At 41.1% G+C, this 13,543-nt stretch overlaps 1 protein-coding gene across 3 annotated transcripts in view; it reads right to left on the minus strand.

Moving 5' to 3' along the window:
• TAF5L (TATA-box binding protein associated factor 5 like) overlaps nucleotides 1–8,878 on the minus strand; it is a 16,800-nt gene extending 7,922 nt beyond the window's left edge. The window contains exons 1-4 of one of the 3 annotated variants that reach the window (XM_026073407.1): nucleotides 4,030–4,112; nucleotides 3,679–3,783; nucleotides 1,483–1,573; nucleotides 25–749 (exon numbers count right to left, since the gene is read on the minus strand). In XM_026073407.1, coding sequence (XP_025929192.1) covers nucleotides 25–720 — 696 coding nt within the window. In that variant the 5' untranslated portion in view covers nucleotides 721–749; nucleotides 1,483–1,573; nucleotides 3,679–3,783; nucleotides 4,030–4,112. Of the gene's footprint in view, nucleotides 1–24; nucleotides 750–1,482; nucleotides 1,574–3,678; nucleotides 3,784–4,029; nucleotides 4,113–8,733 lie in introns of those variants that run through there. The other 2 variants (XM_026073405.1, XM_026073406.1) reach the window with 2 other exon arrangements.
• Nucleotides 8,879–13,543: the final 4,665 nt, after the last annotated feature.

The following is a 13,543-nucleotide window of genomic DNA, read 5'->3' on the forward strand; positions in this document are numbered from 1 at the left end:
GGGGGGAAGAGAGGATATCCAGACCTCGTCATCCAGGATGTCACAAGCCAGGCGGATGCGGGACACATCAACAAGATGGGGCTCAGATTTTAACTTCCTCGAATGCAGGCTCCACAGCTTAACACATGAATTATCAAAGCCGGCAGCAAGCAGCTTGCTATTCGGTGAGATCTCTGCAGTGTTCAGCAACTGCTCTGTGTTATAGAAGGCATAGAAACAGATGGTCGTTAAGGAAGGGGGCCCGTCCTTGACACGTTTAATGCTGTCCTGTAGTAAATCCAGGGCCGCCTCGTTCTGCAGAATAGAAGCTGGCATGTCGCTGGGTTCCAGGCTGTTGCTTTCGTTGCGCGAGGAGCTCCCGCCGGCGTAGAGCTGGTAGTCAGTCCTCTTGGCAGGCTGCACATCCAGGTGAATGTGCAAGGTCAGGACTTTGCACAGGGCATTGTTGTTGTCACTTTGGAGGTAGCGAAGAAGGTAGTTGTAGCTGTCCTCTTGAAGGCGGATGACGTACTTGTTGTCCAGAAAAGCTCGGAGCTTCAAGTTGGACAGGATATCTTGAATAGTCATGGTAGTCTGCAACTGCTCAATGATATCCTTCTGGCTGGCGTTCTGCAAGAACATGCCATGGAAGCGGCTGTAAAAACTGTCCACTGTGCTTTTTAGGCCATTCTGGACCATGTTCAGATGGAGGTAGACAAAGAGGGGATACAGAAGAGGCATCACTTCATGGCTGTGCTGAGAATCTGAATCTACATAAAAAACAGCAACAAACATTGGATGACTTCTCAATCCACTTTCTACTGGGAATAAAACGGAGCAAGGACAATTATTGCAAAAAACCTTGCCAGCGGCATAAGAGGGCAAGTCCCTCTTTTTGCTGGTACATCTAAATGAATCCCTGTTGTCACCTAAAGGGGATACACAGTATCTATTACAGATTTGAACAGAGATTTTTCAAGTCAATAAGGTACACTGTCAGAATAAAAGGGACAGATTTCAAACCCCTTTTTAGGTGTGGTCCAGATATTAAAATACCACCTCATAAACTAGATGAGAGTTGGATTTTTTTCTCCTATATATTTAGGAAGATAAAAAAATCCCAGCACTCATTTTATTGCAATAAATGGGCTCTAAAATTTATTACATTAAAAATAGTATTTAAGTATCATGTTTAAGTCAAAATTATTTACCCAGGTTATCTGGGCCTGAACTTTGGTGGCTTTTTTCTCAGCTTCAAYAAAATTTGTATCTGGTGCTTTTATATGCATGGAACTGATTTATCTCTGGAGGAAAGGAAGCTACAAACAGTATTGAAAATGTGCTGCAATATGCTGTGCTCCTGTTTTATTTCCGTGCCTGTTCGTGTGCGTGCGCTCGCTCTCGCACTCCCTCTCTCTCTCTCTCTCTCTCTGTGCCAAGGCAAATCCCAGCAGTAACTCCTAGTACATAGTGTAACAGACTCCTGATTAGGCTATGCTGTACCTTGTAGAGACTAATCTGTGCAACAGCTCCACCCCTCCTTCACCAGCTTCTTGGGGCTGTTTCCCTCCCACATTCAGTTGGCTGCAGGGAGCTGTAAGGAGCAGATCCTTGCCATAAAACACCGTGGCAGCATACAGGGCTACAATAATGATTTACTGCAAGCCCAAATGTGCAAATACATCTGAATTACTGGAACAAGATATGCATTGCTGCTATCAAACCAGCATTTTTTCTTTTCAACTTGCTCTCCCCCCCACCCCCCGCCACTCGCCATTACATTTTTTTTTTTTCCATTAAGTTATTTTTCCTCTCCTGTTGAGCATTATTCAAGACTTTCTCCTCTCCATACTGTGCCTCTCTCCTGTCTCCATATGAATGACTACAGAGGATATGTGTGCTTGTGGTATGCAGTGTATATAAACACATATATGCATACTTAAGCATCTTTCTCCTTTCTATCCCAGTCAAATTGAGCCATAGCCAGTGAAATCAGTGGTCTGTGTGTAGCAAAAGCACTAAACAGCCAGTAGGTGCTCTTTTCTCCATTATACCAGCAGGTGCTCTAGTCCAGAAATGCAACAAGGGGAAGGACCTCACTTTGCAGGGGGGAGAACAGGGAAGGGATGGAAAGCTGGCAGAGATGGGAGTGAAATAAAGTTCCCAAGAATATATGAGAAGTGGGTAATGGAATGGAGCTGGGTCTGTCTAGACTGAAGACGACCAAAGGGGGGGGGGGGCTGGGCTCAACTATGTAATGGGATGTTATATTAGAAATGGATCCAGCCTCTTCTCAGAGGTGCTCAGTGAGAGGACAAAAGGCAAGTTGCAGCAAGGGAAATTTTCACCAAATTGCTCATCTCTGGAACAGGGGCCAGAGGTACAGTGGAATCTCCATACTTTTTAATTTTCAAAACCTGGCTGGACACAGCCCTCTGCAACCTGATCTCACTCTGAAGTTAGCCTTACTTTGAGCAGGAGACTGAACTAGAGACCTCTAGAATAATTCCTAAATTATTCAGTGAGTCTAGTCCATTGCCCACTCTTCAGTGCTACTGTAGGCAGACGTCAGAGAAATGAGAAATGTCCTGCTGTGTCTTGTGTCTGGCTGGCAAGTTACATACATAACTGCTTTTGTTCCTGCAAGGGAGTAAGAAATCAAAACTGAACAAAAGTGACAAAAAGAGATGAAAACAGTTGACATTAATGCCTTGAAAGATTGCTAACATGACACCTATGGGTCTCAAACAATGGAATGTTAAGAAATTATATGTAGCATTGCCAAACTGGTATTTAAGCCACTGAAGAGAACAGTCATACTTCTAAAAACACTATTAAACCATAAGAATTTACCCTCCAATACTATAATGCAATGGTATTAAACTGCTCTAGATGGCAAGGTTAAGACTTCACTATTTTCTCACTCCCTCTGCTTCCCTCCCTCCCTCTCTCTCCCTTCTAACACTATCAGGAATATTAATGCTAGTATTAGGCACACCAGGAACAAATTCCTATACTGGACAAATGTAGATGTGTCCAAAGGTGGAAAGAGTGGTAACCTCACTTCCCTTGGTGCTACCCTCTAAAATCCTGTCTGCTTTCTTCTTCTTACCTTTGGGACTAATAGTAGATACAAGGACACTTCTAGAAGTGCCTTATTATTATTATTTTTTTAAATAAGATCATGATTATCACCTGCATCACACCACAGAACAAAAACATTTTTCCTTTTTGTCATATATCTCCAGTCTCAAAAGCTAGTACAGAAAAATTTAAGGAAACAAATTCTCCCTTAAAAATCTAGACCATCACAAAAAGAAGGCAGTTATTGACAAAATCCACAAACCTAAAAGACAGCAGAGAACTACACTGATTTCCAAGTTACCTGCCATTTTTGGCATGAAACATTCTAAACATCTCTTCCCTCTTGTCCAGAATTTGCTGTTGTCCAGAACTTCTACACAGATACAAAGGCCAAATGACTGAACAAGAAAGGACAGATGGCTTTCTACAAGAGCCAAAGGTACTGAGTACAAAGGTAGAAGAAAGATAAATATTTCTTTCTAATTGTAGTAACTGAAATCTCATAACTAGAAATCAAAAGATTCAGTTAGAAACATTTTTAGTTTTATTATAGTGTTTTTTACTCATTGAAATTGCAGAAGTTCAGCTACTTCCCTCTTCCTTCCTGCAATTTACCTGTGAGAAAATTGCGTAATCGTCCAAATTGTACTTCATATTGCTGTGGCTCTGCCAGGCAGGGAGCTGCAGACACAACGTTGGCACAACCAGATTCAGATTGGACTGTGGGGGGGAAAAAAAAAAAATTAAGGAGTTTTTGCATGCGTGCCCTACAAACATCAAAGATTCTCATTAGATCCAGAGCAATGCAGCTACCAAGATGACATTTCATCTTTTAAATTGTCTGGAAATGACACAGTCTGAAGCATCTAAACAGGGCATTCATTAAATCTAAAATGTCACACAACAGAGACAGATCATGAACTAAGAACTATATGGAAAGTTTTTAAAAAAAGTTCAGTAACTCACCAGATCACCCCAAAACACATTTTTAGGCTTTCAAATACAGCTTTGAGTTCCCAAGAAAGTCAGAGTAACACTTTTACAGATCCCTTTAGCGTGTTAGGAGACAATCAGCAGTTTTACTATTTGGCACTGGGAAAGATGAGGAAGGCAATCTGTAACTTTCCTCAAAACAAAGTTTCTCTTTCAGCTGGAGCCACCGCAGATCACAGCACACTCACAGGAAACAGGTCTGCAGTGACACTACCGCAGAGTCCCAGATTCCTCGTGCCTAATGACTGGTTATTGATCGTCATTTATTGGTTTTCCTGCAGTGGTAAAAACACTCTCTAAGCAAACACTTGCTGGTTTTTAAATCAAAATGTGTCCTGCTTGCTGGGAAATTTAGGTTGAAGAACAGCTGGTCTATACACCCAGGAATTATCTTTTGACGGCCTAAATGATACAAAAAAGAATAGTCTGCAGTTGGGGGCTAGAGATCCTGTAATGGTTGCCTGAGACGGTATTAAACTGATTTTCAGAACAGTCAGTATTAACTCCGGTAAAGACAGTTCTGAAATATTTAAAAAGGGAACTGGCTTTTCTTTCCTGGAACCAAACCTTTGCTCCTCTGCCAACACCTCAGAATCTGACAGAGAATTACGTGTCAGTTTGCAGACAGCCACCCATATGCCCAAGCACACACAAATACCAGTGATTAAAAGCATAAGTAACAAAATTTACATTTCTAAATTTTAACTAATATCTTAAATCTTCTGCTCTTCTAAGAAGAGCAGGACAAGGCAAGGAGTTTCATTCTGTTCTTCCTCTTACTTCTTTTTCTTCAGTTCATAACTGTTCTACAAAAATTATTTTCAACATTCCTGCTTTCAGCTCCTACAACATCTCTTTCAGTCTTCCTCCCTCTTACTCATCCTCTCTTCTGCTCTTTCTAGTCCTGACTGATCACCTTTTGTTCCAGTGTTTGGCTCGCGCACAGAGGCACAACTATGGCAGCCCTGGAAGCCTACGAACATCATCATCAAATTTTCACATGCTAAAGGGAGGCAGGCCAGCCTCCAGCTCATCCCACTGCTCCTAATTAGAAAGAGATGAGGCACAGGGTGTACATGCAGCCTGTTTCTATTCCTGCCCCCCTTTTGTAAGACACAGGTCTATCTTCCTGGAGCTAATGGAAATACAGTAGCTATGCTTACTGGCTCTCCAAGGTAAGCTGAATTCAGCTTCAGAAACAGAGACCCGGGCTGTGCTAATCAGCCCCCTCACGGGAAAAAACAAATACAAACAGATTCCAGCACCAATACCCTATCTCCTCTCAAATCAGTTTCGAAATAAACAAATATAACCTGTTGAAAGATAGAGCCACACTGCACTTTCTACAGCCTGCCTCAAAGCTGGTGGGAACCCCTGGCCCAGTGTTTTGCATTAAAGCTCAGAGCAGCAATTTATAAAAGAATTTTTTTTTTTTTTTAATATTTCTACAAGGCAATCTACTGGTATCACTTAAAGCCTAAATTCAAGCATCTGTGCTACTATTTGGGCTTACAATTCAACAGAATCAATGCTCAGTATCAGAAAGTAAACTTCGGATGCACATACACAAAGTAACTCAAAAGCAATTAGCAGTAGTTTTCAATGTCATCCACACTGCTCATCTGAAAAGCAGAGGCCACCAGAAAATGCCAATGCCAAGGCCTGTCTTTTATGCTGTCCCACAGGTTTACATACAGGGATCAACTCTTCATAGACTTCTGGTGGCTTCACTTCAGCAGGAACGGGAACAACTTGCCATCTTGTTCATGCCACACAAGCATAACCTACTGGACATAACTCTATCAAGTGTTCCCTTGTACACCACCTACTTTATTTTCTCCACAGAAGTAACTTGATCCCAAAATTAAAAGGTATATCACCTTGGGCTACTTATCCCAGAGCAGTCTGCTTGGGAAGTCATCGTGTCCCGCTCTTTCAGTAATGATGCTTGTTCTCATCAAGCAAACGGTAAACAAACCCTACATACCAGGAAGTTATAACAAGTTCAAACTCTAATTCTTCCCAAAACTTTGCAACAACCAAAACTGCTAAAGGAATCAAGAGTTTAACTGATCCCAAAACAAGATGAAAAATTTTTCTCCTGCTGGAAATAAAACATTGGCCATATATTTTTTATACATTAAAAAAAATCTGCCATGAACAGCTTCTTTTCCACTCTTCCCAGTGGTCATAAGAACCTTTATTGGAAACATCTGTTCCTTGACCTCACTTCTGTAATCGCAACCACTTACGCGCCGTGATAGCAAATTCAAAGGAACCGGTTCAGGGGTAAGGACAGTACCCTTCTGGTGTTTTGCTTTGGCTAACAGCAGCAGTGCTTCCAGCTAACAAACACAGGGCAACTACAATACTGTTTCACAGCACCTGATTCCTCTTTTCTGTGGGTGTAATGATGTATGATTCTACACTGGGTCATAGTCTTATGTGTTAATAGAATACTACAGACGACATTAGAGGAGCCTGTCCCTCAGTCACTTATTGTGTCTCTCATATTGCTGTGGCTCTGCTAGGCAAGAAAATATTCTTCTACTTCTTTAGAGAAATACAGAATGGTCAAGGGGAAGCTCTGCACTTTATTTTGGTAACAGATACTGCAGAAAGCAGAGCTGTACAAATACAGCAAGTATATGAAGCAATGGAGATGGGCTGAACTGAAGAGTCTCTGAAAGAAGACAAGAAGAAATGCAAGACCAAGAAACAAAACTATTTAAAAGCAAGAACAGAGGACATTTTTCATTTTGAAAGAAAAAAAAAAACACAGAATGGGAGACAGAAATAAGTGACCCTCTCATTTATACAGAATCACTAATTTAGAAGGCGAACAAGGAAAGAGCTGAACTGAAAAAGCAAGGTGAGTTTTGTTAAGGAACAAGCAAAAATGCCTTTAGAAAGAAGTATTTTATGGCTTTCCCTGAAATAAAGCAATGTAGGCTTTAGAATCTGGTCAGTTCTTTTTCAAGACCAAGATCAATGTAGCAGAAAATCTTTTCAAACTCTACTGTCGGGAAAAGTACAAGCTGAGTTTTTCTTTTTAGATATACAGTCATTCAGGGAACTGTAGCACACTCACTGATAGCTTACTACAATTACATTTGAAATGAAGAAGTAGTAGCTAGTTGAATACATGATACCAGACCATTTTCAGTTCTAATGAAAACTGATGACTAAGTTCTGAATCACCAGCCACAAAACCCTTGCACTGGCAAGAGGATACGGACTAATGGCAAGAAATTTAGTAATAACATTTGGCAGAGGATGAGTAAAAAGACAAAAAACCAAACACACACACATTCACACTCTTTACTGAAATAATCTTTTCTGTATGATGCCATATGCAAAGGCAACGGCTTGCACTCCAGTTCAACTTTCCCTCCACTTCAGATACCCTGTATACCTCCTGATAGCAATTGCTCCCAAGTCCTAATCTCACTACAACACTGACCTTTCTGCCCACCACTCCCCTTGAATCTCCCATCAAAAACAATTCACCATTTTACTTCAGTTTCATTCCCCTTGCCCCCAACACAAGTATTACTTCAAGGAGTTGCAACAAACTTCCAACAGTTACTCTGAAAGCAACAAGGAAATGAAAAGTAAAAATAAGGTGCAAGTTACCTCTAATAAATATTTTACCCAACTTCCTTCAGACCGCTAAAAGAGTCAGCCTAGACATTTACCCAGAAATCATTCATCTTTGGCTTGTAATTAGGGCAAAACTACTCTAGAGGTGGAAAGACCCATTTTATCAGCCAGTCTTATCTAGCTACAAGCACGGAGTTACACAGCAACTAATGTCAAATCAAGTTGTAGCACAAGTAAACAAAGTCTCTGTCACTCTTAGCCTGGGATATCATCACATCCAAGCAGTTTCATTAACAGAAAATTCTTTCTCCTGTTTTCACCCAAAGCTCAGCCTAGTTTCTATTAGTTTTAAAAGCTAAGTGCAATCTTTAGTTACAACATTTGCATCGCTTGCATCCGTTCAGTATTTGTTCAATATTGCTCAAGTACTGCTATAGTACTGTTCAAGTACTAATATAGTTTGTTATAATAAAGATAATTACAATGAAGATTTCAAGTTCTGCCTGTGACAAAAGCAGGTAGCATTACAAGATCTGGAAGCCTTTGAGAAAGGGGAGAAGGGCACACAGGGAGACAAACTGTCTCATCCACTGAAGAATATTTTCAAGTGACACAAAGAGGAGCATTCAAAGCTGCAAAATTGACTAGGCCAGAGAAAGAAACAGCCTCTATTACTTTTGTTTCACATGATATAGCCCTCCCAAAGCAGAAAGGTACACCGGATTATCCTGCTTCTACCTAACTTCTCATCTAAGTTTTTCTCGCCTCCTTCCCAAAGCACTACTGCTCACTAGACTTTATGTTCTTGAGGATACAGCATATGCATTTTCAACTACCTGGACCTGATATTTCAACCTGCTTTTTTAATGACCATGAATCTCATTTTGTTACATTTCATCCATATTTTCATTCTCTGAAAGCTCATATTTCATGCCAACTTAACACTGCAAAATTTCTCCATTTCAGAAGGAAAAAGGTCTATATATACAGACGCATTCACCTATTTAATCAATACACATACTTACACTTGCCTTGACGCTGTCAAGAAGTGTGCAAGGAAAATATTAGGATTACCTGTGAGATTAGCTGCCATCTCTTCAGCAGTCTGACACAGCCTCAGCCCTTGTTTTAAGGGACCTTCTGAGTCCACATACTGACGGCGTTTGAGGTAGCAGGACACTGCCATCTGAATCTGTTCTGTGCGTACGCGTTTCATGACCTCAAAAGAAAAGAAAATATGACAGGGCATGAAGGCACTGTTACTGTGTAAGTATACGCTAAAGCCAATATAAGACCATAGCTGTATTAACACTAATAGAAAACAAACAGCTCAGCATTTCCGTTGCTGAAGTCAAACAATTGCAAGTTACTTCATTATTGAAGTATGAAACAAAGCCTTTGGGCATTTGCCTTTAAGTTCTTTGGCCTAACTAGACCCTTTGAATCAGATCCTTGAAGATATTTTAATGCCTACTTCTATTAATTTCCCTGAGGAATCAGAAACACCTTTGAAGATTCTGGACTAAAGGGGTAAGAGAACTGCAGCAGTAAGCTGAAGTATTTGATTTTGTTAAAAATAACCCATAAAAAGGCAGTGTTTCTCCTCCTTGCTTTTTCACATTAGCAGTTTGGGTCCTCTTCAGTCACTTTCTGGTTCTCCTTGGACAATCAACAAAATGATACCAGAAGAGTCAAGGGAATGAGAAATTAATATACAGAGAAAGAAACTGCAGAATAAAAATGCTTTAAATAGCACACCTATTTAAGCAATCCGCGAAGCAACAGCTTATCACCTGAACTTAAAGGTTGGAAACAGATTTCTGGCACTTCAGTCAGATAAGCCCCCCCCCCCCCCAATAAAGAAAAGAAATTAAAAACAAAAGCAAAACCTTCTACCCATCTTTTTCACCTGCCTCCATCTCTCTAGACTTCCCTCCTATAAAAATTAAAAAATCCTTTGACATTTCCTTTAAATAAATTTGGAAAGCCATTCTCACAAATGCCAGTTGGTAGTATCTCCAAGACCAAAAGCAGTCCGATGCCAGCTTTCAGCCTCTGGCTTGTAACAAAAGAATGTCAGTAGGATGAATGCAATAGCTCCCTTGCTATTTGAATAGCCCCTGACTGCCACCAATCCTTAGGCAATAGCTATTGATTCTAGACAGAAGTTTAGATAATCTAAAAGGCTTTAAATAAAATAAAACGGATGTTTGGTTCTATACTACTGGAAAAACAACATAAAAAGCACAGGCCGCCTCAAGACAGTTCTACACCTCACAGTCCCACTATCAAAGACCTCCATATATTTTACAAGTGCACACTGCTCTCCGGTTTGAGTAGCCAAATCCGATGAAGCACAACTGTTTCAGCAAGACAGACAAGGATGCCCTTTATTCTCCCTTTCAAGAGCCCTGCTTTAACAAAATGACAACTTAAAAAATATGACCATAATTGAGCTTTTCCTAATACCCATGCATGCTTTACTGCTTATACGGGTTGTTAGAACAATAAGCTCTCTGTGAAGTTTCAAGCGGATGGGGATGCAAGGTTTTAGCAAAAGTTACTTTGAAAAGATATGTGGAATTGGAAACTCATACATGCTCTGGGGAAAACCTTAAAAAGGTTTCCATTTGTTCTCAGAGGTGAAATAACTGCTGAGGGTGGGGAAGGGGCATCAACAGGTATGGGGTTTTCAAAGCATTTCCAGACAGACCTATTAAAATCATGAGCTTCAATCACAACTTTTTCCACTCCAAAAGCAAACTTCCTTTTAATCTTCCTTGCAATTAGAGAAATTATGTTGACTTTGTCTCACATGTAACACTTTTTCTGCTGCACAGAACTGTAGGAAAGACAGAATTCATGAAGTCCACAAAAAAGGATGGACGGAGGGAATTCCAGCATCTTAACATCCTCATAAAAAAAAAATAAAAACCCTTAGCTAAGCTTTACAACATATTATGCTGTCATTCTGCATTTTAGCTAGCAGTATGCGCTGTATGTACTGGCCCAAGTCCACACTAACACCTCTGCACACAGTTTGCCACACAAGCTTAGGTTAGGTTAGCAACTTAATTTTGTGATGCTTTTCATCAATTTCAGGTCCAGAAACTGATTTTGAGAGTTTCTAATTAGATCATTACATGTGGCTTACAGTCCAAAAGAAACTCACTCCCAAAATGGCACTGAACAGATTCAGCTAAGTGTTTCTGAAGTGGCCTAGCTAGCCAAAACTGTGCGCAAATCAGCCTCAGGTCTGTGGTTCAGTCACAAAGCGAACCTAGAAATATTCTTTCCCGTACATTTTTGCTGTAGTTACAGGATCAATTTGTGCTAGGTTAGATTTGGTGAAGAAACCCTTATTCGTTAGGGCACAGCATACATATACAGATAATTCCTCATAAACTCATAATGCATCAAAGAGACTAAAAAACTGACGTGCAAAAGATGCAGGACTCCAGGGGAGCCTTTGTAACAACAGCAATAAAAAAGAGGAGCCCTCAGACTGGTCTTTTCCTGCTACTGCTAAATAAAGGTAGATGACCAACACAGAAAATGTTTAATTTGAAATGAGAGGCAAATAGGCAGTAGATCATCCAGTAGTCTCAAATTCTAATATCAAGATTAGATATTTTAGCAGCAAGAAAGAATGGCCAGGGAGAGGAGCAGTCACTGGTAGCTAATTCGAGCCCAAGCTTTTTCAGACAGAGAATATAAGAGAAGCCCCAGTTTCTTCAGCCAAGAATAGCAAGGTGACATTTGCAGCTGCTTTGTGCAATTTGTACATTTTCTTGCTCTGTCCACCTACCTTGTATACTGCTCCCAACAGTAACAGTACCGAGTGTTATGAGCAGTATCTCAAGAAGATCTTTTTTCCCCCCCCACTGCTGCCAGGTGACAGCAGAAACTACCTTACAGAAAATGGTGCTTCACTAAGAAACTGCCGTGGACATTAGACACTATTGCTGTGACTATCACCTCTACTTTCATTTCAGATTTTTGTATAACTTTGCATTACACTTGACACTCAGTAATACAAAGAGCAATGCCACAGGAGCAGGGAAAAAGTATTCATGGTGAAAGACAGAAGAAAAGCTCAACAGCACCAAAACCAAACTTCCTACAAGTACTCTTTATTAAGCCCTCAAAATTATAGTATATCATAAAATAAACTAAGAAAGGCCCGCCAAAATGCCTCAAATGGGTTCAAGCTGAGTCAGTTCACAACAGCTCAATGATGTAGAAYTTAAAGGCAAAAAAGGACAAGTCTGCCATTTTAATCTCCAAATCAATTTTAAATCTCTAGCTCTCGTAACTGAAGATAAACTCCAAAATATGAAAAAAAAAATTGAATGCACATAGCAATCGTTGCCCAAGCCTGCAGAAAGTGTGAAACAATTTTTCCTAAGTTCTAACAGCCTCATTATTCTCAAACATTCAGAGAGGACAATAAACATTAACACTGTTAGCTATTTCTACTGATAAGCAAAGTACATAAAGAAGGAGAGAAGAAAGATCACATCAGGGAATTTGTACAGCTACAATACAGCATCTTCTGCAGTGCCAAACATTGGAGCTTGTAAAGAAAGTATATTAGGTTACTTTTCTTAAAGGAAGCAAAAACGTGGAAGAAGCCCAGAGAAGAGGCTGATCATACAAAACATAGCACAAGTTCCTCTTTCCTAGAAAAGCTGGAAATTAGCTGGATACTAAGCATGGAGCCAAGGAAATTCTTTTCCTGACTATTCTCCTTCATGGGTACACATTCAAGCAAACTCCCTGGCCACAAAATATTCTCAGTACAGACATAGGAGAAAAAAAACTTGAAAGCTAGTGTTGGAAATGCTGCTTGTAAAGACTCTGCATTCCTCTCCTGGCTCTGGGGCAGCAGGTCCTTCCCTCCAGTAGGCTGAGGAAGGGCATCAAAGAACCACCAAGGATGATAAATCTTAAGAAAAACCCACAAAAGCACATTTCAAATAGTCTCTCCTGAGAATGCTGCCCCAGGCCTATGGGGCAGAGAAGTACCACGTTTTAGCCCTGTACGTACCGGCAAATTTGGAATCTACTATCCTACAGATTTGGAGTCTGACAATACTAAATCCTTTGACTTTCAATTTTGTGACATTAAAAATAATGAAAGATTTACAAAACTTCAGAATAAACAGGGTATGAATAAATTGATACAAAGACATTACTCAAGCTAGAACTGAGTGATTTCACACATGCAGCAAAAGAAATTAAAAAAAAAACCAGGGAAGCAAACACGACAAGTCGACACAAAGACTCGGGGAGGTGGTGCAAAACGGGGAAACCGTTCCAGAGAGCAGGAACTATGGAGAAGGCTCTTCCCCAAACAGCAGCGTTCATGGGAAWAGGCAGAGAAGAAACAGCTGTGATTTCAGGAGAAGTTGTATCCATTTGCATTGGACTTAGATTTGGCTCACTGTCCGTGCCTTAAACTTTGTTTTTTTTCCCCCCTGCAGACAGAGCCAAGCAGCATGCTCCATCCGCTTGAGCTTCTCTCTGCTGCCTGGCCGGATACACTTTATTCCTGCCCACAACGCATCACCTTGTGCCTTCGGCCTCCACCGCGAACCCCTCTTCCTCGAGGGGAAGCTGCCGGACCAAACGCGAGCGGCGTCTCGGCTGTCGGCGGACAACCGGCCCGAGGCAGACAGCCCCGCGACCCCTCACCGGCCCGAGCCGGGGAGTATTTCTAGGCGCTGCCTCCGCGCAGAACCGGGGAGCTCACGGAGAAGACGCGAAAGCGAAAGTCTTCCCCTACCAGGGCACAGAAGCAGGAAAGCGATGTACGCTGCTAATTAAAACCACACGTTTTGCGAGGGGGTAAGAGGAGATCCCGGGACGCCCCCCGCACGGC

This window comes from Apteryx rowi, unplaced genomic scaffold (assembly GCF_003343035.1).
Source record: "Apteryx rowi isolate R43461 unplaced genomic scaffold, aptRow1 scaffold_368, whole genome shotgun sequence".
Classification (NCBI taxonomy): Eukaryota; Metazoa; Chordata; class Aves; order Apterygiformes; family Apterygidae; genus Apteryx; species Apteryx rowi.